At 37.0% G+C, this 26,471-nt stretch overlaps 1 protein-coding gene across 1 annotated transcript in view; it reads right to left on the minus strand.

Moving 5' to 3' along the window:
* KCNJ3 (potassium inwardly rectifying channel subfamily J member 3) overlaps positions 1-24,624 on the minus strand; it is a gene marked incomplete at both ends in the record, with an annotated part of 158,114 nt that extends 133,490 nt beyond the window's left edge. The window contains 2 exons of the mRNA XM_080689219.1: positions 13,473-13,689; positions 23,923-24,624. Of these exons, the coding sequence (XP_080545345.1) occupies positions 13,473-13,689; positions 23,923-24,624 (919 nt within the window). The remainder of the gene's footprint in view (positions 1-13,472; positions 13,690-23,922) is intronic.
* Positions 24,625-26,471: the final 1,847 nt, after the last annotated feature.

Consider the following 26,471-nt stretch of genomic DNA (forward strand, 5'->3'; position numbering starts at 1 on the left):
TATCATGTTAAGTGAGATCAGCCAAGTACAGAAAGAGAAGGTACTTATGTTTTCTATAATATGCTCAAACTAGGGAGTATTAGGGATACCAGAGGGACTTCAGACAATGAAGGAGAAACCTCACTAAAACTAGAATGGAAGGATAGGAGAGGAAGAAGGCTGAGGTTGATTAATGAAGTTGATATATCCACATTTGTGTTAAAATATAAATATAGCATGGTTAACCTGGACACTCATTATTGGGAGGAAGGAGGGGAAGTGGGAGGGAAGGGTGCCAAACATAGTCTGAATGTATGACATTTTCAATATGTTCCACATAAAAATAAAAATAAATAAACTAAAAAAGACGGGCAACCTATTTTTATCTCATTGAATCATAGTTCCCCTATCTGGAAAGTGGAAAGGTTTAACTAGATTTCCATTAAGATGCATTTTATTTTTATAAATTTGTCATTATAATTCTACTATTCAATTAGGTAATAGAAAAGATTTAAAAATCATACATGTTCCTTTTTTCCTTCCTCTCAACTTTTTCTTATACTACTAGCTTCCTCTATAAAGAAAAGTAAAAAAAAAAAGTATAAGCCAGGCATGGTGGCACAGGACTATAATTTCACTACTTGGGGGTGGGAAGAGGAAAGAGGATCACAGGTGAAAGTCAGTGCACAGTAACTTAGTGCATTTTCCTGCCTGCTTTAAAATTTAAAAAAAAATTAAAAGGGCTGGGGGCTGTAGCTCAGTGGTATAACATTCTCAGGTTCAATCTCTAGTACAAAAACAAAAAGTGGAAATGTGCTTCTTCAAAGCTGAAACTAATATATTAGATTCTACCAGGCATATCCAAGCCACGGAAGACATCATATTTGGCGGATATAAAAAAAAATCAACACAAATAAGTTACAATGTTTTAACTAGTATTTGAACCACTTGTCTAGCAGAACTTAGAACATAGGAGGGATCTCTGTAAAGCTTATATTTCATTCCTGAGTAACACTCAAGACACTTATTTTAAATAAAAGCAAAATGTATCTAATTAGACTGAATTTAAACAACATTCAATGGCTGAATTAAAGTCATAAGATCAGCAGGATACTGCATGGCATAAGACATAAAAAGTCAAGATTATAGAATGTCCTCAATATTAGCAAATTGGCCTTAAAAAGTTAAGAAAACTGAACATTTTCTTTGAGGATTACTGTGAAGCTCTACCGTTCTACAATTCATAGGCTATAAAATATTAAAATCTTATTCAAATGAATTGATGAAGCCATATAAATTTAACAAAGCTTTGCATGTAATGTGCACAAACTAAAACGGAGCATAATGAATTATATTTGAAGAAAAAAGGCCGCTGGAAAAAATGTATAGCAAAGCAAAAATAGAAAGAAACCAGATAACACATGTTAAAATATTTTTGGAGCTGATAATGCTAATCTAAATAAATATAGACACACACACAAAGAGGCACCATCATTTGCCTTGTACATTCTCTAAGTAGTGCTGCCAAATACAGAAGGATTGGAGCCATTTCTGGGGAATTGCTGAATCAGGAGCATGAGTCAGAAAGTAAACTCTTAGCACAGAAAAAGAGCGAAAAAGTGCTGAAAGCCGATCCACAAGCAGACATGTATGTTCGGTGCATCAAGTCTAAACCTTCTCTAATCCTCAAAGTACAATGCATTTGCTCCTCCCACGCTTACCCTCTCATACTTAGCTATACTGGGGAGAAAGCTTTGGCTCCAAGGAACCCAAGTTTACCTATATCTGAAGGGGAAGATTTGGTGCAGTGTTGTTACTATGGGAGGACTAAAGGCAGCTCTGCAAACCAGCAGAGCATTTTCTAACTGAAATTACAAGACATCTAAAATGAAAATAAAATGAAACAAAATAAAGGACTTAAATTCTATTAAAAATTAATTTAGAGACATGTGGAAAAATTGCTTGACAGTAATTTAAGGGAGACTAAGATGCTCTTTCTACCAAAGCCTTTAAGATCAAATCATCTCTCTGAAATGGTCTAGACACAGCTCTTCTCTGAGGTAGGTGGCAGAAATGCATCACAACTCGAGCAACTCATAGGCTATGAATATTTTTGGCCTAAGTGGTTAAGCAAATGCAGCCCATGAAAAACAACATCTTTGTCAAAAAATCAGTTGGCTGGAGGTGTGGTAATGCATGCCTGTAATCCTAGTACTTGGGAAGCCGAGACAGGAGGATCTTGGGCTCGTGACCAGCTTCAGAAACTTATCAAGACTCTGCTTAAAAAAAAAAAAAAAAGAAAGAAAGAAAAGAAAAGAAAAGAAAAGCATTGGAATATACTATACTTTGGAGGTGGAATACCCCTGGTTCAATCCCCAGTACCAAAACAAAATAAATAAAATAAAATAGAATATAAATAAATATAAGCATATTCTCCAAAGATAAGTCAGCCTTGGATAACAAGGAATTAATCATTCTTTTTTCCTTTCCTCCCTACTCTATCCCAGGAGGGGACATTTTCCATGTTCTAAAACCACTGTCATTAATAAATGTGAAGATGTCACTCTATAAAATAATTTCACATTACTTTGTCTCACTCACCATTTATTTTCAACTGCAATAATAAGACAGCAGCAATGATTTCCCAATTGAATCTCAGTGCTAAGGTCACTGCCTTGAGATGAGTAGGTCAGTGATCTTAGCTCTTTCTCAGAGAGAGCCTAGGGCATGGAAATAACAAAGTAAAAACTAATCAAAGTGAGACAAATATCAAATTGGGCCTAGGATTCTTATTTGTTAAGCTAAACCCATGGATCTTAAACACTCATTATCAATGCCTATTAAAAACCTATTTATACTTAATCTCTGTTATCTCTGTGAAATTTTCTCCACAAAAGAAAGGCTTTAAATGACTGTTAGCTTTAATGACTAATAGTCAATGTTTATCTTAGTGTAAAATGATGGAAATTGTCCTTTTAAACTTTGCCCTATGCATAATGATCTTCCCTCCAAAGAAACAGTAAATAAAAACTGCACACAGTGTTCTGAGCCTAATGAATGTGTAGCGATTCTCCATCAGTGAGTGGCACTAGCATCCTTGTTTGGCATTTATATTACATCTTCACACAGTGTTCCACAATAGATATCACATCTTGTTCTTGGTTATGATGATGAATAGCAATGCATTTTAATTCATACTCCTGATTTGCACTGTTTTCTACCCACATTAATCTGCATTTGGCTACATTGATCAGCACAGCCTGAATCAACATAAAGCTTCTTCTCTGAAGACTTCACAAATTTAAAGAGCTAAGTCCTCTTTCAGTTTTACCATGTGCAACTGTGGAAGGCCAGATCGCAATTACTACAGTTGTGTAATTAATTCAATAAATATTAGTGGCTTTCACAGATGCTGGGTAAAGACATTCTCATGAGTTAATGCTCTTAACAAGAATTATTTGTGTTTATTAATAATGCAAATTTCCAGAGCCAAATACCCAGTCATTTAACACTGTGAATCTAAGTGAGGACCCAGACGTCATCATTTTAGCAAGAATCCAGGAGATTCAGATGCAGATAATCCCAAGACCTCACCATGAAAAACTTGGAAAATGAGAATGCCTAAGTTGTTTAGGTCTTTGTCACTGAACTATGCTGCATCTTAACCAAAACTGCTTTTTGAGCTTTACAATTCCTCAATGCTTACATTTAACAATGAACTGGATTATTTATAAGGTTTGCTAATTTCTTTTACTCATATCAGACTTAAGAAAGATTGTGACAAATATGGGGCAACCCTACCCAACTCTCTCACATCCAGCGTGTACCCACACCAGCCTCCTGTGCAAGGAATGAGACGCTTTTACCCTGAGATCCTAGGAATTACATTACGCCTCATAAAAGACAGAAATGAAAACTCATAAACTATCATAGGTGTAAACAGCCTCTCAATGTATTTCTGAGACTTCAATGTTGAAATAAGTACAGAATGAGAATAGTGAAAGATAGCAAACAAGTACTAAAAATACTTCATTCTATTATCAATAAAGCAAATCTCAGTTCCATTAAGGCTGGCACTTAGGATGACTGAGCTAAAATTAGTAGATGGCCAAAGAGGGTAACCAACCATCTATTTATTCAAGACTTTCTTGGTGTTATCACTGAAATTCCTATATTCCACAAAGTCTTCCAGTCCCAGGCAAACTAAGATGGTTGGTCATTCTACTTCAGGCCTCGATTTAGGTACTAATTTTCTTAAGTCTGGCATTTTTCTATAGCAACCTACCAAAAGAAAATTATCAAGTAATATTTTATTTATAAATGGTTCATAAAAGTTACTTTAGATTATAAGAGAATCTGGAGCCTTCAAAGTATGTTTCATTTTGACTTCATGAGTTATTAACAATGTGTCTTCAAAAGAGAAAGGCATCACAATTAAAAAAAAAAAATAGAACAAATATATAGTCACAGAAGTTGCTGGGAAGAGATTACTTTGAGACATCCAATCTATACAGATCCATGTGCCCCTGACCTTTACCTGATCAGGTAGTGAGGCTTCTAAAATACTAGCAATTACTCGAAAAGGTAACAGTAGTCTGCAAAAGGAACAGGGAAACTAGACAGGTAAACAAGACACCTCTGATTTAAGTTCGGTGACAAGTGTTGACATACAGGCTAATAATGATTCAGAAAGTGCAATTAAGAAGGATAAACAAAATTTACAATGGCAGTGTTGTCTCATTTACAGTACCATGAAGCATTGCACTGGTCACTGTCTTCTGAAGGCTCACTAAGGAGTAATGATTAATTACATTTAATAAAGCCAAATGCTGTAGAGTCATTAGAAGAGGAAAATTATGGGCACATTTCAATTGTGCACAATTTAATATATTACTTTATTTCCTTAGAAAATATTAAGCTATTTTTTACCAAGAAGGGGAAAAGCCAACAGCTTGGTAGCACTGTTTTATTTTATTTTATTATTATTATTATTATTTTTTTTTTGGTGGTTCTGAGGGTGGAACCCAGGGGCTTTTCTACCTTTGAGCTATTTTATACTTTATTTAGAAATAGAGTCTCACTAAGTTTTTGAAAGCCTCACTCAGTAGCTGAGGCTGGTGGCTTAGAACCTGTGTGATCTTCCTGTCTCAGCCTCCCAAGTCCTGGGATTACAAGCGTGCACCACCACGCCCAGCTGTTTTAATATTTTTTATTTACTATTTGTACTTTAATTCTTTGGGTCTTTTGGCTTCTCCAAAGAACATTAGAGGAACATTAGGAGAAAGGATCCTAGGATTCTTTTTCTCATTCCTGTTTCATCCCTGGCTTTGAAACCAAGGGCTATTTTTTTTTCTCATTATTTTCAGTGTTGACTTACTTGCTTGAGCCAGAGTTTCATGAAGGATTCAATTAACTCCAGTAGGGCCACTTGTATCAGTCTAATGGCTGGCCTGCTTCAGATCTCAGCCAAACTCAAGCCTCCTGCACCTGTTGCCAGAGGGATCCCTCTATCATCCTGCTGCATCATGGCATTCTTCTGCTTAAAGTCTTCTGTGGGTTTTATTGTCTCCAGAATTAGGTACAAATTATTACTCTGGACTGATTCTAGGATCATCCCCAGCCAATAACCCTACACTTCTACCTCTTACCATACCAAATTGTATGAAATGTCTCTAACAGAATAAATTCTCGATTTTTACACTTGCTACCTCTGGCCACACAGCCCAGCCCCTGAGATCCTCCTCACGAGCTTCAATCCCACCTATAAGTATTAGTTCATGCCATGTCCTCCAGAAATCTTTCTTGCACCTCCTTACAAAATTCAGGGCTGTCGCGTCCCTAGGGCTCTGACCAGCAGAGCCTAGGGAAGAAACACACGAACGCCGACTCTGTTGATGAAGCTCCTTCCTCTTTAATGCTCTCTCAACGCCCTCTCAGGTAAAAACAACATCAGTCTTCTATCCCCTCCCTCATCACTCCACCAAGCCTCCTCGCTTCCCCGCTAGGGCATGCGCATTTTCAACCTTCTCCTGGGCGGGCAGGTGGTAGCACGAGGCACTGCGTCACTAATCATCCTTAAGGTGCCTGACTGCGCAGGCTCAGGGCACCACCTCATGAGCCTCGTGACTTGGCTGCAAGCCCAGGCGCCATCTTGAGTCCACGCTGGCAACAAGCCTGGGTGCCACCTCGGTCCAGCAGAGTGGGCCCCGACACAGGGCCACTCTATGTACTATATAATATGTACTATACTGTGGCCCAATTTACATTTATTTGAGCATTAGAGCTAACATTGAATGTAGCCAATCTGAACTTATGTCAACTTGCTTCTCACTCTAGACTCTGGACATCCCTGTAAGCAACCCTGTACTATCTTCAACTTAATATAATATGGATAATTTCAAGAGCCTTTATTGATTGATTTCCTACAGAAAGTGATTTGTGATTCGGAAAGCAATTGATTAAAATAGGAAAACTTAATTAAAAAGGAAAACAAAAAGCCAGGGCTGATGGCACATACCTATAATCCCATTATTTAGGAGACTGAGACAGAGGATTTCAGGTTTGAGGACAGCCTCAGAAATGTAGCAAGGCCCCGAGAAAACTAGTGAGAAACTCTGTTCCAAAAAGCAAAACAAAACAGTAAAATAAAATAATATAAAAAGGGCTGCAAGTGTAGTTTGGAGGTAGAATGTCCCTGAGTTCAATTCCTAGTATCCATCCACTTCTCAAGGAAAAGAAAACAAATCATATGTGTTTACCAGGATTTACCATATTTTTAAATCTATGGCATAAAAAATAAATAGCCATGAAACAAAATCCTTAACCAATATTGGAAATTAACAGTTTAGTTTAAGATATAATGAAGCACATATGAGAAAAATATTCAATATAATACAATAATTTCAAACCCAATATTATTTAAAGATAAAAGAATTGCAAAATCTTTTTTTCTGGAAAGAGTTGGGGAATGGGCACCTTTATATACAGTTGCAAACTAGCACTAACTTCTTTAATGCATGTTTCAGTTATGAAACATGCATTAAAAACTAGCAGGCTGGTCAGGAGATGTGGCTAAGTGATAGAGCACAGGCTTAGCATGCAGGAGGCCCAGACCTAGCTCCCCAGCACTACAAAATGAATAACAATAAAATAAAAACAACAGACTTATATACCCCTTTACCCAGGAACTCCATCTCTATGGATTTATCTAAAATAATAAAGTTGATGGTAAATAGATTTAAATTATGGACCCTAATAAGTACATTTACCTTATTAAAAACAAAATAAATAAAGATTCCAAACAAAGGTATAGGTGATAAAAAATTAAGATAAATATCTAGATTAGCATATAATAAAGCCAGAAAACTCATGAGATATATATGACTTGACATAAAAAATAATAGAAGTTGTTTATATAATAAAGAAAGTTATAAAACAGGACAAGCAGCAGAATAATGATCTATCTAAACACAGACAGATGCCGGGCGTGGTGGCACATGCTTGTAATCCCCGCGCTTGGGAGGCAGAGACAGGAGGATTGCACAGGTTCGAAACCAGCCGCGCATGCTGGCTTAGGAGAACGTTTCCAAAAAAAAACAAGAAATGTAAAAATAGGTCTGGGAGTGTAGCCCGGAGGTAAAAGGGCTTCCAGGAACCCCAGTCCTACCAAAAAAATAAAAAATAAAAAAATAAAAAATAAACACAGACAGCTGAAAGGTTAATCATCAACATGTTAGTGCAGTAATTAAAATTATGTTTTTCTGTTCATACATTTATATTTTTATTTATTCTAAAATGAGTTCTTACTATTTTGATAGCCTTTCCATGATGAGAAGGTTTGTTTTCATGTGTTAATAAAGAAAAACTGTGGATTAAGGCAAACATGAAAGATGTAACTCACATGGGCTCCCTTCTACTATAGGAGAGAAGACAGAAATTCCATCCTAGGCAGTGAAAAATGGCATTGTCACCAATATGGAGGAAAAAAACAAGTGCCAATGTCTGAACATTACAGAAAGAAGAGCTGCTTCATTTTCTGGGAAGGAAATGTGTGTATTTTGATAGAGTAGTCATCAGGAATGACTGAGCACAAATATATCATGAAAATAGAATTGGAAGCAAACTTGCTGTGTGGTAGCATGCAATTTGCTTGTAAAAAAACTCTTCAAGGAACTAAATTTATTCCTGAGCAACTTAGAAGTACCACTCTGTGGACTTAAAGAGGAGGAGTTGCAAGACAATACTAAGAGAACTCACAGCCAGGTACTTGGCCCCTTGAAACATTTGTACCTGCCAAAACCTCTGCCTGGAAAGCTCTCCTCTTATTATATGTTTTGCTCAAGATACTGAGCTCTGGATCAACTGTTACTTTCTCATTGCAGGCTTTACAGACCTCCCACACTCCCAATACTCTTGCTTTGCTTTATTTTTTCACAACACTTATCAATTTCTAGCATTCTAGAGAAGTAATGTACTTTATTTGGTTTATACTCACATAATATAATTACTCACAAGAGCAGGAATTTTGTTTTGTTAATTAATGTGTTCTCTAGGGCCTAAAATAGTGTCTAGCTTATAATAAGAGCTCAGCAGATATTTGTCAAATGAACACATTAAATGCATATGGAAAGAAAAGGGGCAGGCTTTGATGAAATTGCTGTCGCTACTAGAGACAAACTTTCCAAAAGGGAATGCAATGTAAGAAGCGGAGAATATGTTGGTATTTGGAAAAGGCACTCACAAAGGTGACATCTAAGTGAAAATAATAATAATAATAATGGCCCAGAATTCATGGAAAATACAAGAGAGGGTTTTTTTTTTATTGTTGGAACTAAATTAACATTGGACTTATGAGTACTTTGTGTACTCACCAAAAGACCAAGTTTCTAATGAGAAAGGAAAGCAGAAGTTAGAGAGCTAGGGAGATTTTCAAGGGACAAGAGTAGAAAGGGACAGTGGTGTAGGATACAAGAAACAACTTAAAAAAAAAAAAAAAACAAGAAAGAGAGCGAGAGGGAGGGAGGAACATGCTGTCTCTAAAATCCAGGAAACATCTTCAAAGTATAAGCAGACAAATAATGGGATTTTTTTTTTTGCCACAAAAAAACCCTGAAAATATTTCAGAGCAAAACTAAAGGAATCAGTAGGATTTTAGATCATTTATGGGAAGAACTGGACTTGAGTCTCAGTTCATGGGAGGCAAACTACCTATGAAAGAGAAAGTTTGGGGAAAAGAATAAAGATGGTTTCCCCCACTGATACCAGGAAAAAGAGAAAAAGAACATAACTATGAAAAGATAATAAAAAGAGTAAAGAAGTATATAAAATTGTCACATTGTTTTTAATAGAATAGGTGGAGAAAAAGATATGCCAAGGAAGGATGGGACAGCTGGGACTGGGGGCACAAAAAGAGAGAAAAGGTCTAAAATAGATCCCATGAGGAGCGAGCCTGGGAGCAAAGAAAAGACAATTAAAAAGGCTGCCAAATAGCAGCAGCAACCAGATTGAAGTTTGAAAGCATCCAGTTCTAATGAGCCAAATCTGCAATGCTTTGTTTGCCTCCAGCAGCGCTCTCTCTCCTGGGAGAAGAAGCAAAGAGAGCAAGAGTCAGAGGTAACCTGCATTTCGGATTTTGTTGGAGGAGCAAAGATTCAAAGGTTACTGATGAATTAGAGGCAAATCTTGTGCTTGAAAGATCCTAGACCTGAACAAGGAAGTGGGGAAAAGTGATCATCGGGAGTCCTGGACAGGAAGCTGAAACTTGATGGAAATTAGACAGCTTCTGATTTCTCACCTGCCTCCTCCACCACTCCCGCTGAGACCACAGGCATGAGAAGAAGCAGAAACTAAATGAGATGAGAAGATTCTCAGAAGAGGACTGCTGTGAAGTGAGCAATCGGTAGGGGTGGGAGGAGGGGGGAGCAAAAAGGAGCATTTGATTAACACAGAAGTGGCGACTGTCTAGGATTACATGTATTTCCAAGACATACACGCTACTAAATTTTAAATGAACTACATGCAAACTAGTAGAAACAAAAGTGGGTGTTTCTGTTGTTCGATGCAATCTGAGATTATTTAATTTTTACTCGGCTTTTTCATGAAGTCACAACACTTCCTGATGGTGTAGCAAAATCATTCCTGGTGCAGAGGTGGCCCCCCCACCTCTCTAGCTTCTCGAACCTCACTCTCAGTATCATCCTCCACTCAGCTCTAGCCACCTCCGCCTTCTTTCCCTTCCCAGAATAAAACCAGCTTATTCCTCATTTAGGTCTCTTGTGCCAGTTGTTCCTCCTCAGTGCCTGCCACACTCTGCCTCCAGACCAGCCAGGTGGTCCTTCTAGACAGTCAGGCTTTCTCAGAAGTGTCGCCTCCTTGGTAATAGCTTCTCTGATCAGCAACCCAAAGTGGCCTGCACACCCTCTAGTCCATCGCCTCATTTTGCTTTTGTTTGTTTGCTTGTTTTTGTTCCTGATACAATATTATCTGATAATATCTTATTTATTTGTATTTTTGTCACCCCTCCAATTAGAATATAACCCCAAGGAGGGGTCTAGGTCTCCATCTATCTAGTGAGTAAAAATGTGGTAAACACTTGGTACTTTAGTGCTAAATATGATGGAAAGTTACACCAAATAAAATATATATCCACAGCCGGGTGTGGTGGCGCACACTTGTAGTCCTAGCGTTTTGGAGGCTGAGACCAGAGCATTGTGGTTCACAGACAGTCTCAGCTACTTAGTGAGGTCCTTTGCAATTCAGTACAAACTTGTTTCAAAATTAAAAAGACACACACACACACACACACACACACACACACACACACACAAATAAGACTGGGGATGTATTTTGGAGGTACTATGCCCCTAGCTTCTAGCCCCAGTACTGCAAAAAAAAAAACAAAACATATTTACAAGACTCTGTAATAAAGTACTTGAGAGAGAAAAAAATGATATTCTTCCCACCTTAAGACAATCTTAATATATTCTGTAATATCTTAAGCAATAAATATGATAAAGTAAATGTTATTGTGATTGGAGAGATGAAGGTGGAAACATTCTTAAAGATGAAGCTAAATAAATGTCAATAAAATTATAAATTACCAAATAGATATAAACATGTTGGTATTATTTTTATCAGGCCTAGGAAAGGCTGAAGACGTAACAAGATTTAGTTTGAAAAGTGTGGAGTTTAATTAAGGCATATTTGCATAGGAAACATCACATCTTTCAGCAAATAAAGTATATAAAATATGAGTATTATTTTGTGTTTGTCTTGTTATATTAGATCTAAAAAAGAGGCTTAGTGAAGAGGTTAAAGGGAAGCTGACTTTAATTTCTTCTCCATAAAAGGCAATTTCTAAATAAGATATTGAGCTTTCAGCCAAGTTTTCACATTTTTTGTTGAAAGTATTCTTTGCCAGTTCATTTTTTAAAAAGCAAAAAGGAAGTGTTAAAATAAAATATATACTCTTAATGAATAATTGATGTTACAAAATTTCTCATGACCTTATGTAGGGCAATATTTATAAGTCATGAGCCCCTGAAATACAGGTAAAATAAATAAAGCTCTGCTTTAGTATTCTCATATATATATATATATATATATATATATATATATATATATATATATATGTCTCATATATGTATGTCTCATATAGAAACAAAAATTAAGAGAATTAACAAACAAGAGAACCCCAGCCTTATCCAAATAGAAGCCTTCTATAATAAATACCTGACTATGTTCTTCAAGCATATCAAAGTCAAGAAACACAAAGTAAAGCTGAGGAACTATCTGAACTTTAGGTTGTGATTTTGTAGAAAAATGTTTTCACTTTCAGTAATAGACACAAGATTTAGGAAAAACCAGGGAAAGAGTAGGTAGATGGAAGAATAATTAGGCAGATAGAGCTATTAATAATTAAAACCTATCAAATAAAAGAAAAAATACATTCTTGTCAATTAGTGGAATAATAATATTATCTGGTAAACCATATAAGCAGGTAATTGGCAGAAAGAACTATAAGATATAAATCAGTAAAAATCTCAGGATCTGTTTTCAAGCTCTAGTAAAGCATTATTATTTTGGTAAATGAGATATACAAAAATTGACCTTGAAATGTAAAGATTTATTGGCCTTATAAATTCTCCTCTTTGCTTACTAGTCTATACATTTAAGAAAAGTTCTATGACATAATTTTAACCTGAAGAACTTAATAAGGCATTTAAGGTATAAAATAGTACACAGAAGTCAAATTTTAGATATGGCTTTATGATATAAACCTTTTCTCACTTTCTTTAAAGTTTGAATTTTAAACTGAAGCATTAATAAAAATAATTGTAAAAAGAAGCTTTGAAGTGGTTATTGTCCTCACTTTAAAGAGAATTAAAAGCTTATAGAGATTAAATATCCTGCCTAAATTTCAAATATGCATTATCTGACAGATTTGTGAAAACCTAGAGTGGCATGCCTGCTCCTTGGACAAAAGTGACTATTATATAATCAAAGATCTTATACCTTGGTATAGAGCTTGAATTTATGTTACTGCTAATATCAATTCCATTACTGTTCTAGTTCATAATTCTAGTTAGCATTTTAAGATCACAATAATATCTGAAGAATAAAGTCAAGAGATAAAATATTTCTTGCCTTTTTATTACCTGAAGAAATTATAAAAGTAAAGTTCTACACACATGTACACACATATAAGGATATTACTTTATTAGTATCAGGTATTCAGCAGGTACTAAACTAACTGGGGAATGTAGAGGGCCCAAATAATATACTCATGTTTATTGTTTTTGCCAACCTAACTCTCTTCAGAGTCCTAAATTGTAAGCACTTGGGACAGTCCAATGATGTATACATCCTAAGCAATAACATACAGCACACACAGCTATATTGAAGCAGAGAAAGAAAACAAACCCCTCTTTTTTCAATAAACCAGAGTCAAAGTTCAGCTGGGGAAATCTATTGATCCACTTTCAAATTAAAATGCTGCTTTCATGTGTACACTCAGGTATACATGGGCACGCACATGCGCACTTACACACAGAATTTTCCACTGAGGGTGCACATAATAGATATTAAAGCTCTATCCATGACTCTCCAACTCACCATCCCCAAGGGAAGAACATGCCCACCGGGTTCAGGCTGCTTACTATTTACCCTGCATTTCATTTAGCCTTAAGTCTTTAAAGAGAAATCGTGATATTAAGAAATCCAAGTTTATAATTAAAATGGAACAACAAAGTCATATCTAAGGCATCATCTAAGTTTCCTTTTTTTAGCAAGTATTTCTGTGTTAATATCAGGTATGTAATCATCTAAACAGTAAATCTTAATTTGCAAAGTAGTACTGGTTAATCTTGCAAAGGACAAGTCATTATATTCATCATTGTGAACTGTGAGTCTTAACACAATGAATGACAGATATCATGTATATAATATAAAATTATGAATAAGAAATTTGATGGCTTATCTCTATTTTTACTCACCAGTTGTTTCCACAATGCCTTCTAGGATGACGACAATCTCGAACTGTTCAGTTTGCATGCTCCGCTGGGATAGGTCATAAAAGGGGCTTTTGGCATCGATCACGTGGCAAATTGTGAGGGGGGACACAAGAAAAAGTTGATCTGCCCCTGTACTAAAACCTACATCCAGTTCAAGTTGGTCAAGGGGAAGGAACTCACCCTCAGGTGTCTGTCGAGACTAGACAAGCACACAGAAAAAGAGAAGAAATCACCACTTGCACTGAAATTTTCAAGGCAGCCCAAAAGTAATTTACATCATTGCCAACATCCTGCACTATCAATCATCTGCAACAAAATCCAAACAAATCATTATGCAGCTATGTTCTAGCAAATGGGCCGAAATCCCACATAGCTCATGCAGAACATACATGCATTATTTATAATATACAACTCGCTATAATTATCATTCCGTAACTTGTGAGTTTTGGAGAAATGCCTGGTCTGTGAGCAGAAACCAGGGAAGTGAATGTACATGTGCTTTTGCTTGACACAAATCACTGCACGATAACTCAGGGTGTGCCAGTTTTCTTTCCTCATGAAGCAAACAAATGAACAATACTTACATAGTATTTTTTAAGCAGAAAGAGGTTGACCACTATTTAAGAAGAGATGTATCAAATTATTAAAAAGCAAAGTATAATAATTTATTTTTCTAGGACTTTTGAAAATCAACAAATAGATATAAACTGATATTGAAGAGTAAATATATTCAATTATATTATGTATAAAAAAGCCCATATAATAAAAATAAAAGGCAGATGTTGTTTGATAATGGCTTTCAAATGCCTAATAATAAACTGCATTATAATTGTTTACTTCTCTGTTGATGAATTTTAAAGCTTAATGAAAATTTGTGTTAGTTAAACTTTTCCTTAATCAAAATACAATTTATAAAATCTGTATTTGATAAACACAGTTCAGTAAAACCTTCATAAGTAAGGAGTATTAAGATTCAGTATAAATCACTCTAAAGTTTAATGCAATAAATTGCTTGTATGCTAAAAAGACTCTAACTGAAAATTAATTATGACTTAAAATCAGCAAACCATAAAAGTTAACTTCCTCATCTTCCTTTTACATTCATTTTCACTTTTCCCTGCCTATTTTGTATAATAATTACATGTAGGCAAATATTTATCTTTAATTTATAAATGGTGGTGTTAAAATAAAGCTGGGTAGTCAGGAGTTGCAAACAGGAAAAAAAAATAATAATAAGAGGGAGGAGCCCATACAGCTGTTCAAATGAGATTTGAAAGAAAAGACTGTTTGAAAAAGCCAATTTAATAAACAAAACTAAAACTCTAATGCTAATCTTTCCAATGAAATGATAGTTTGAAGACAAAATTCTTTTCTCAGGGTTCAAAGAAATACATTGTCTTCATATGTGGAGCAAATGAGTTTGAGAACACTGAGAAATTAGTAACATGTCCTGTGAGGCAAAATAGAAAAATTACTTTCAACTTTCAAATTGGTGGAAGTTTCTTTTGGCAGCAATTGCTACAAAAGGCAATTTTTAATTTTATCAACAAATAATAAGTTAGGCGACTTTACAGCTAGTGATTCTTGGAAATATTATTTGTTCAGGAGAAAATCCAATGAAATCACTAAGACTACTATTCTAGTTTGTGGGTAATTTCTATCAAGTACAAGAAAAGGAGGAGAAAGAGGGGGAAAAGAAAAAGGAAGAAAAAGGAGGAAGAAGAAAACGATTGCTGACAAAAAACAAAAAACTCATGAAAAAAACCAATGGTACAAAAACAAAAACAGTCACTCAGAAGTTGGAGAAAACTATGCATTTCCAAGACAGCATGGAAAGTTCTCTTTGGAGCTTTTCCAAGTCGCCTATATTACTAAATTTATTTTCAAATTGGTAAAATATGGATGAGATCAACATTTTTCAATTGCATAGTTATATAACAAATATTGATGAATATAGCAAGATAAAAGCCAAGCACAAATCAAACATAAAATAAACTACCCATTGCATTGTTCTCTTACCTACTAAGAAACAGGTGCTATATAAACACAAGGTGGTATTCTGATATTTCTAATTAATGGCCAAAATTTGGGTCATTTTATTGTCTATTCTAAACTCTGTTTTTCCTACACTGTATGGCAGTGTTGACAATGATACTTCTTTAAAAACTCAATTTTCTTTTTTAATTTTAAAATTATTCCCCAAAGAAGGCATATTTTTGTAAATGTCATATATAAATACTAAAATTTGTCTGATTTATGCATATGACTTATACCTGTGCCTCCTTCTAAAACGAGTTAGAATAAGTTATTAAAATTTTTATTCCCTAATCGCTCAACAACCCATGAAAGGAAGAAATAAGCTACAAACAGGCGGATTATCAGAAGAATGCCAATCTGGCATAAGAAATAATTTATCCTTAGCAAAGTAATTTATTTGGAAGTATCAATTATGTAAAAAAAAATCCAATGACATTAGATATTAGACTTAAAATATGTATGGATTTGTTCTATTCCAACTCAACATATCTTCTGATTTTAAATATTTATCCTATATGATAAAAATAATACTATTTAATATCCCCACTCCTGTCAGTGCTTTCTACCCTATTCAGGTCTTCCTATTGTGTGACAGTATGAAAGAAGTATTACTGGCCTAATTTCTTTGAGAGATGCTTTTCATGATTCCATATTTTTCTGAAGAGTAATACTCTGCATCTACATTGAAGTTGTTTTCCATTGGATTCTTTATAATGTAACTTTTCTTTAAGTGGCTGAAATATACTATATATAGCCCCAATTTTATCATCCATGTCTTTATCCTTTATGTTAGGCCATCAAATATTTTATCTCTCTATATACTCATCTTTATGATTTTTCTTTGCTTCTTTGATTCTGTAATAGACTAGCAAGCCAATTCATAATGATAATAATAATTAATAATAAAGGAGATTAAATAGATGGTGTTGGCTCCGGTCAAAATGAAGGGAGCAGTTTTAGTGGGGCACCTAGGTGCTTCGAGGGTTCACACTGTTGAAGTCTAAGCCAATTTAGATAGCACCACTTAATTTAAAAATTGTGGAAGTGGAGGAAGAGTTTTTTGTACACATATGTATATGAAAGGGAAAGTTAGGGAAAAAAATATGAATTATGTTTGTTCCTTCACAAAATTAGGTTGTGACCTGCAATTTTAGTACGTAATAAGCATCATTGACACTCTACCTGTTTTGTGTTGTCTTAGCTACCCACTATTCTATTTTAGATATTTTTGGTAAGTAGGATATTTTTTATAAGAAACAATTTAACCTTTCTTCATTATATCATCATAATATTTACAATATAAGAAGTAGCCTGCCATTAAAAGGGTTGCTTGAAAGCCGGGCATGGTGATGCACACTTGAAATCCTAGTACTTGGGAGGCTGAGATAGGAGGATAGAGGTTCTCAGACAGCCTCAGCTACTCAGTGAGCCCATCTGCAAATTAGCGAGTCCCTGTTTCAAACTAAAGAATAAAAAATAAGGCTGGGAGTGTAGCTAGGAGGTAGAATGCCCCAGGGTTCTAGGTAGAATGCCTAGTACTGCAAAAAAAAAAAAAAAAAGGAAATGTTTGTCATTGGCATAATTATCATATTTAGCTCTATAAACTTCCCGATTCCAAAGAGAACACAGAAGCATAGTAATATCCTAGATAAAAATGTGTAAGTAGATATGGTCTAGACTGACAACAATTCAAATTATTTTCAAATTCAAAACAATTGCTAAAATTGTTATGCAGACTTATGCAGTAGTTTATTCAAATTTCCAAAAGGCTGATTAAAAATATTAACTTCTATTTCATGAAATAGTCATTTTAAATCATAAAATCTGTAGAAAAAATTAGAAAGTAAAAAGGGGGAGAGAAAAGACAACGAATAAAATATTGACAATTCTTAGAAATTTAGAGCTTTGAAATAGCTATGACCTAAGAATGATTTCCATGAAACTTTTATTTCCAGTTGCATGGAATCAGAAAGGAAAAATCTTGTTGGCAGAGTGCTTTCCAGGAAATTCTTGGTGTGATAAGAAAAGTGGGTATATCTTAGGCTTAAAATTTGTTTAAATTTACTGTCCAAACTCTTATTTGAACATCAGGGATATTTTTCAAATGATTTTATACTATTTAAATTGTGGCAATAACTTCTAATTATTCTTTGTAATAAAAACATACTATTAAATAAATATTTAAATTATATACATTTTCATTAAATATAAATGGATCTATTTAGTTTGTGCCACACTTTATAGCTGTATGTATCAATTTCAAAGAAGTAAGTTTTGTTAAATGGCTTTAAGGATTCCTGGAATAGAAAAAGAATTTTAAGATGATCAACTACTATTCTCCCTACAGCTGGAAAAATAAATCAAAAGTCATGTTTGTCTGGAAAGAGCCATCATGATCTGGTACTTTCAGACAAATAGCTTTCATATGACAGAATAGCTTTCATGTGTTTCTTACACACACACACACACACACACACACACACACACACACACACACACACGGGATCCACAGTCAGCACTGTCCTGGTGTAAGTAGACCTACAGTTGGTCATCCTTCTCCTGGGATAGATGACCAAGGGTCCATATTCACTCTTCAGAGCCACCTTTTACCAGTATGACCCATGTCTTTTCTCTCATCTCTTTGACCTGTGTGTTCTTTCTCAGTTTAAACTCAAATTTGGAAAATTTTGAATAAAACATTTACTCCTGATCACCTGACTCTCTAGCTTTACTGCTGTCCTATTCTAGGGTTTGATCCATGAGCCACCACCTCCAAGTCTCCACAGGGCCCTAAGAGGAAGTGAAGAAGGAAACTAAAAAGAGCTGAGATGGAGAAGAAAAGCCATTCTCGCCTGCTACCTTCCTAACATTTTACCTGAAATTTCACTTCTCTTTAAATGTGCAATGTGTATTTATGTATCTGTGTATGGAGAATATCTGCTAGAGTCATAAAGAAAAGTACATGGAGTGAGGTCAAGTAGTATCTGGAAGCAAACATTAAAAAGTAAACCCCAAACAAGTTTTAGGATCAAGAATAGAGTACCTTTGTGGCAAAAAGCAGTTGTAACAATGGCTTTGACTCGCACTTCAAAATTTAAGTCTGGTAGAGAAGTGTACAAATTTAGAATTGTATAGTTTGTCACTACAAAATCTTAGCATATGCCTGTAATCCCAATACTTGGGAGGTTGAGAAAGGAGGATCACAGGTTCACGGCCAGCCTCAGCAACCTAGTGACACCCTATTTCCAAATAAAAAGTAAAGTAGGGCTGAGGATATTGCTCAGAGGTAAAACACTCCTGGGTTCAATCCCTAGTACCTGAAACAAAAAAGTACATTTATTTGGACTTTTAAACTTGGCATTTCCTGAATACACAGGTAGAAAGACTGTAACCAACATTAAGTCTAAAAGATTTTTAATGCTAAGCTAATTAATCCATAAAAGCATTCACTTTTATGAAAAGAATGTACATATAAAATGAAAAATAATTTATTTTGTAATAGATTAGGGGAGGCTTTTATACCATTCACATGAAAGCAGCCTTGTAATTCCTTAAGGGCCTTTTGTGGAATTTATAATAACTATGGACGGGATTTGAAATCCTACTTGCACATTCCCCTCCTACTCAACAACCCCCTCCAAACCACCACAAGCTTTTTCTGCTTCTTTTTATCATTTGTTCTTACCTACTGCTGTTTATTTGTAGGTCTTTAAGTCCTTATTTCTGTTCAGACTTTATTCTATGGGCACAAATCACTCCTTACTTCTTAGGAATCATGTAAAAATAAAAAATAAATCCAACAAAACATATTACTACTATTGGGAAAAAAGAAGAATAATCATAGATTTTAGAAAGAACCCAAGATTTGCACTTATTAGAGAATTATTTTACTTGGGTTAGAGAAAGCAAAGCTAGGCTAAATAGGAATTGTGCTATGTTTTCAAGACATAATGAATCTATTTAAAATTCACTGAGCAATATAGGGACCAGTATCCCCTGAGAGTTTTGAGGTTCTCAGTCTCAGAACTTTTAAATATTTCTGCTAATAACTTGGTTCATGTTTAGAAGATGTATCTATCTATCTATCTATCTATCTATCTATCTATATAGATTATATACATCCATATATACATGCATTTATATATGTGTGTGTTGTTCTTTATATATCTGTGTATGTGTTCCACATATATGTGTTTATGTGTTTAACTTTTTAAGGAAACAGCTGTCTTAAGATTAAAAGTAAATTTAGGTTAATATATTAAGATTGGATAGAAAAACAGATATACAAAGTAAAGTAATACAGTGTTAAAACCATATAGTATTGAACTGCAACATATGAAATGAAGATAAGTCAATAGATGTGTGAGAGAAATCCAAGAATCTTGTAGTTCAATAATAAATGTGGCTAAATGATCAATAAAATATTGGGAAAGGACCGCAGATATAGTTCAATGGTAAAACCTTTGCCAAGTGTACACAGGCTCTGGATGTGACAGTAGTTTAACTTATGTTTAGTTTGTATAAAAAGAGCTTGACTGGATAAATATGAGCATTTATGTAACATATACATATATGTACCAAAATGATAGAGTTTGGATAATAAATTTGTTTTTTTTTTTTCTTTTTGGATCCTGAGAATGGAATCCAGAGCATTCTACCTATGAGCCACACTTTCAGCCCAATCTTATTTTTTAGTTTGACTCAGAATCTTACTAAGTTGCTGAGTGCCTTGCTAAGTTGCTGAGTTTGGCCTTGAACCTGCAATCCTTCTATTTGGACCTTCCAAGTACTATAATGCCAAGTACTGCATTATAGGTGTTTACCGTGAAGCCCAGCTAATTTTTAAACTCTTGAACAAAGCATCAAAGATTTCTTAATTCTTCCCATAACAAGTTGTATATCTTGGGCAATAAACCATTAGTGTTAGATTAATAGAAAGGAATCACTGAGATTTCCAAATCCTTTAAGCATACTACTCAATTATAGGGTTCAGCATTTTAGCCAAAGAAACCCCAACTACCTAATTCAGACATTTTATTAAAATTTTGTACAGAAAAATACATTCAATTAGATATTATTTAATTTCTATTCTCTAGTATAAAGCAAGTAAAGTAAATTGGTAATTGAGAGGAGGAAAAGATAAAGAATATTCATTTTTAAAATAGTTTCTATGGATCTACTTATAGTCAGAACTATATTCTTTACTTTTTATTTAATCTGCTTCATTTTTTAGAAGAAAAAGGACTGACCTCTCCAGGCATAAATTAAAAATCTATATTTGATTACTAAGAGAAATTTCGTATTTTCAAGGTGAGAGGTCAAAAAAGTTGTAATAAAATTTGTCTTTATATAAGTAAAACACATAATTAAATATTAAATAGAGAATTTAAAATGAACTTCTACCTAAAGTTAAGGAATTTTTTTAAATTATGTATGGAAAACTTAGCAAACATTACAAAGTCATATCTACTTTCTTACTGTATTTGCACAAACTGAAAGTGTTTTATAATTATTAGGTAAAAATCTAAAATTTGCTCTAATAAAGAAGCAAATACAAAAACAGCAATAGAAAATGTGAAATTAGGTAACAGGAAGAATATATATGAACAATAATTACTATAATTAAATATTACATTGTTCTTTTTGCCTTAGAAACTGTATGTTCTGTATTAAAGACACAGAAATTTTAAGTTTAAAATGTTAAGTGGTTTAAGATGGAAAACTACATGTAATACTACTTAATAAGGGGAATACATAAAACTGAAAACAAAATATTATAACTAAGCCTTGGTATAGATTTTTTCCCATAATAGATCTGACTCTCTTAGGTCACTTCAACTCAGCCCTAACAGAAAATAAAAGCAACTTGTTAAAGGCAAATCTCCTTTCTAATTTTACTGAATATTATTAATTCTCCAATAGAATATGATTCCTTGTTAATGAAGTCTAAGAAAATTAGGAGATCTATGACACTTCATTTTAATTACCATGGCAACAGGGAAAACAACTTCAAACAAACTACACTAACTGACTTGCACAAAGAATTGATCAACCCTCTTTGTTCACAAAAACCAGGGGAGAATTTCGCTAGTTTTGTTTATATGCAAATTTAATACCATGTGCCTATCATTTTACTCCCAGCCTGACATCTTACTAACAAATCAACAGTAAATAATACTCCAGAGGAATATTATCCTATTATTTTAATTAGATGTTTTTCTTATCACCTTGTGTTAATATAGCACCTTGCTCCAAATTTTTAATAGTATCAATATTTTACCTTTTAATCAAGACACTAAGTATTGTATATAATACACATAGTCTTATGCAGAAAAATCATCATCAGTAACCTCTACTAATTTAATGACTGAATGCTTCAGATTTACTACATGTGTGTACACATAAATAAAATAAAGACTAATTATATTTGGTTTTGCTAAAAATAAAACTTGGTAATATTTAAAACATCTAAAATATAGTGCATGGAAAATATATATATTAATACATAAACTTATTCATTTGAAAAACTACAGAATGGTAGTACACAACCTTTGAAGTCTAATTTTTAATTTTCGCTAGACCAATTAATATGGTAAATTACTCTTCAATAAGAGTCCCAAAGTGATGCATAAACATGTATTCCTTGACAGAGACTTTGGCACTATTCTAGCAATAAATTGCTCTTATCTGTCCAGTAGGCCTAACTTAAAGAAAGAGACAATCTATCTTGTGCTATGCATGGAAACTAGCACATACAATAATTACCACTGCAATTAACGTGGCTACAACACAATTGCTTAGCTTGCTCCTACAACCTTCTTAATTCAAACACTGGTCAATAAAACAATATGCTAAGTCAAATTTTTAAAATTGTATCCAGTTCATTAAAAATGGCTCTAAAAATGTATAATCTAAGTATATAATAAGTATTGCTTTTGAAATACTTATCTCAATGGAAATGTCAATCAGAACCAGGTTGATAATTTCACACTCTAATATACAAAATATAGTTTATTTGCTATAGGCAATATATAGTAAATATACCTATGTGGAGTGACAGGCCAAGTGCACTGCTGTGCTTCAAACACTTGACTGAGCAATGGCCCGGAGTAAGAGAAATGAGTGGAGAATGAAAATAACACAAGAACAAACCTTTCTCAAAGCACACTGAATCACTTTTAACTACAACCTAAGTCCGGGCTGTATGACACCATATATACTCATACACTAAAAATCGAAATTTCAAAAGCAAAAACCTCAACTTCAATAGTTATCAGATTGCCATTTTATTAGAACTACATTTTAAATCTAGCTATGGTTCTCCATATAATATCAGATAATTTGTTGAGATCGTCATTTTCAATTTATGAACATTTGAAAACTACTAAGACCTCAAGAAAAATAATTAATTATAAATGACACCTGGAGAGAGAAGTAGACTTGAATCCCCCTCCTCATGCTACCATCTGATGAGGGACTTGGGGGTTCTTCTGTTTGCAGTGGTGCCCTCTAACAACTCTGAGAACCTGGCTTTAATAACACTCTGTGTGCAATTTGTTTTAGCATTTACACCACTGATGGTAGGAAGCAATCTTCTTTAATGGATGCTGAAAAGCTTCAAGTGAAATCTATAATTGACAAAGGCTTCATAGAAACAGGCAATTAAGAATAAAATTAACAAGAGGCTCTACAGGAGAAGCACTCAGGCTTGCACAGAATACTTCTTTGGGAAAATATTTAGTAAAAATAAAAATTTAAAAGAGCCAGGTGTGGTTTCTTCCACTTTATTAACTGCTTCCTGGAACTTCTGTGTAATTGTTTAAAAAACGAACACAGGGAGAGTCAAACTTCCTGAGGAACAATCTAACTGGTAATATTATTGGGGAGGGGGAAGGAGACAAGAAAATCATAATGACAAACCTCAAGCAAAAGTTGAGGAAAGTTGGCCACCTGTTTCTTCAAAATAAAAACTGTCCAGCTGAGTTTTAGGACCCCGAGTTTAATGGAGTTATGGGTTGACAACAAATCAGAAACTCTCTGAAGGGCAAAACAGCAGGAAAGAAAAGGAAAAGAGGGCACTAATTTCCCTGTTGGCTTCAGAAGCACACAAGGCACTCCCTACGTGTTACTAATCCAGAAAGTGATACAAGCACAGCAGAGCTGATGAACTTAAATAAGGGCAGGAGCGAGAATAGGAAAAGACAGCTGACAGCTGTGCTATTGGCCCAATCCTCCAGCCCCTCTTCTTCTCCGCCCACCCTAAGAAGTTGACCTGAGGCCCCAGGTAAACTCGGGGAAGCCAGTGGAGGGAGGAGTCCCCAGGTGAGTGAGCCCCTCTGCTGGCCGGCGGGGTGACGGCCGGTCGCCTAGTGGGGGAGGAGAGGGTAGCACTCACTTTGAGCAGTTTGCAGCGGATCTGCGCAGAGACCATGTGGCTGTTTCTCAGGTTGCCCACCCTGAACATGAGCGTGAGTTTCCCGTCTCTCATGGAGATCACCGCGTGTTCGCTAAACATGAGGGTCTCGGCGCGCTTCTTGGGCTGGGACATCTTGATGAACATGCAACCGATGAGGAAGGCGTCCACGATGGAGCCCAGGATGGACTGAAAGAGGAAAAGGATGATGCCCTCGGGACACTTGTCGGTGATGTATCGGTAGCCATAGCCGATGGTGGCCTCGGTCTCGATGAAGAAGAGAAAGGCGGAGGGGAAGTTATAGACATTGGCCACGCAGGGCGTGTAGTTGCCAACGTGGGCTTTGTTCAGGTCGCCCCGGGTGTAGGCGATCACCCACCACATGGACGCCATGAAGAGCCAGGCCACGGTGTAGGTGAGGATGAAGATGAAGAGGTTCCAGCGCCACTTGAGGTCCACCAGCGTGGTGAAGAGGTCCGAGAGGTAGCGGCTGGTCTCGCTGCCCAGGTTGCCGTGCTGAACATTGCACCGGCCGTTCTTGTCCACGAACCGCTGCCGCTTCTTCTTGGGTACAAGCTGCCCCTGCGGGCCCTGGCCCGGCCCCTGGGGCTGCAAGCCCGAGCCGCTGGACGAGGTGGTCACTACCTGGTAATCGTCCCCAAATTTCCTTCGGATTGCAGACATAATATGGAGGGGCAAGCCAGATTCAAAGGCGAAGCGAAGGCGCAGGAGCTAAGCACTGCAAGCCAGCACCAATACGGAGGTGGGGGCGGGGGAAGGGGCCGAAGCGGGCGCTCCTGGGGTGGGGGGCGCACCCAGCAGGTAGCTGCGGTCTCTGCCGCCTGCAGAGTCCTCTCTTCCCCCGGGACAGAGGCGTTCCTTCCAAGCTATGAAAACTGGAGTGCTTTCCTGCACTCAAGGCAGGGGAGACTCAAGGACCAGGAACCCAAGTGGAAAATTGCCTCCAAGCTTCTCGAGGTTCCTCTTTTCGCCCCCCACCACCGGCATCCCAGGCCACCTTTTACCTTTCCACTGCCCTCCCGACTATCCTGCAACACCTCCGAACTGACTGCTCAAAATTAATGAGTTGACAGGCAAGTCCTACCCCACCTGCCAACTCGCCAGGCTGCCAAAGCTGGGCTACCTGCTTGGACCTGACCCTCCCCCCTCCCCGCTGCTCCCCGATCTCCCGCCCCCCGGGACCGCTCGGGGCTCCCCCGGCGCTCCCTCCTCCTATCTTTTGGCCAAAATCCCGCCCAAAGGCATTTCTGCTGGGCAGTGGTGCAACGCCCCCTACCCACGCCTCCGGGCTCAGAATCCCCCGCTCCCGACTCCAGAGACTTGTCCGCCTGTTTTGAGCGGGCGGCTGACTTGCCACGGATGCCACCAGGGCCCTCGGGCGGACCCCCAAAGGCCTCCGAGGAGCCTCGGCGCTCTGGCGAGTGCGCGAAGCCGGGGCACTCACCCAGCGGGAGAGGGCAGGAGGCGGCGCAGCGAGAGGCAGCGGCAGCCCGGCCTCGCACCCTGAGCTCAGAGCTGTTTTCCTCGTTCCTACTTTTCCTGGTGTACCCCGAAGAGCGTCCAATGCAGGTCCCTTAAGCTCCGCGCCTCGCTAAAGGCACTGCACTGTCCTCGCCAGAAGATCTGGCGCGTCGAGCACAGACTGACTGGGGCGCAGGACTCTGGGGTTCCTTGGCGCCGTGCCCTTCCAGGCGCAGCGCTGTTGCTGAACGAGGTTTGAGCCTTGGGCTGCAGGTCAGACTTTCAGATTAAACACCAGCGCCGCTCCAGCTTTTCCTCTGCCTCCCGGTGGAAATCTTTGCCTCTTCCTTCCTCAGTACCCCGTCCCCAGTCTGCGCCTCGGTGGCTACGGCTGGAGGATGAGAGGCGCTAGCAGAGGCGGCTGGAATGAGGTGTGTGTGCTGGTGCGTGTGATCAGCTGCAGAACCGCGCTAGCCCCGCCTGTCCCTGCCTTCCCCCGCCGCTCCACCAGCCTGAATTGCACCTCCGCGCCTCAGTTTGAGGCTGCAGTGTCTGGCAGCTCGGGAAAAGCGAGCCCCTCGAATGAAACGAGGCTCTAAATCTGCTCCCAAACGCCAGCCAACTCTCCTTCCTCGCCCCCCCGCCCCCGCATCAGTCAGAAAGCCCCCAACACGCAGCAAATGCTGCTTTCTGAAAGAAAAGTACAATATGTCTCTATAACCAGGGCTCTCATTTAAAGGGATGCTGGGATTTGGGGCTGCATCATAAACAGAGATCCCAACTGGCTCAGGGACAGGCATATTCAGAACTGAAAGTTAGAAAAGGCAGAGGGGCCTTAGAATGGGAACAGAAAAAAAAAAAGGGGGGGGGAGACACTAATAGAAATGTCTACCAAGCTTTTCTGAAAATGGCTCAATTAGAAAAGCTCAGACTATCTAGAGTTTATGCGTGGCTGTAATTGAGGGAAGAAGGCTGGATTTTAATGGCCCCAGCCTGGCAGTTATCTTAATGGAGGGGCAAAGTGCAGAAATAGCTAATATAGTGCCCAT

The sequence above is a fragment of the Muscardinus avellanarius genome (assembly GCF_963383645.1).
Source record: "Muscardinus avellanarius genome assembly, chromosome: 2".
Lineage (NCBI taxonomy): Eukaryota > Metazoa > Chordata > Mammalia > Rodentia > Gliridae > Muscardinus > Muscardinus avellanarius.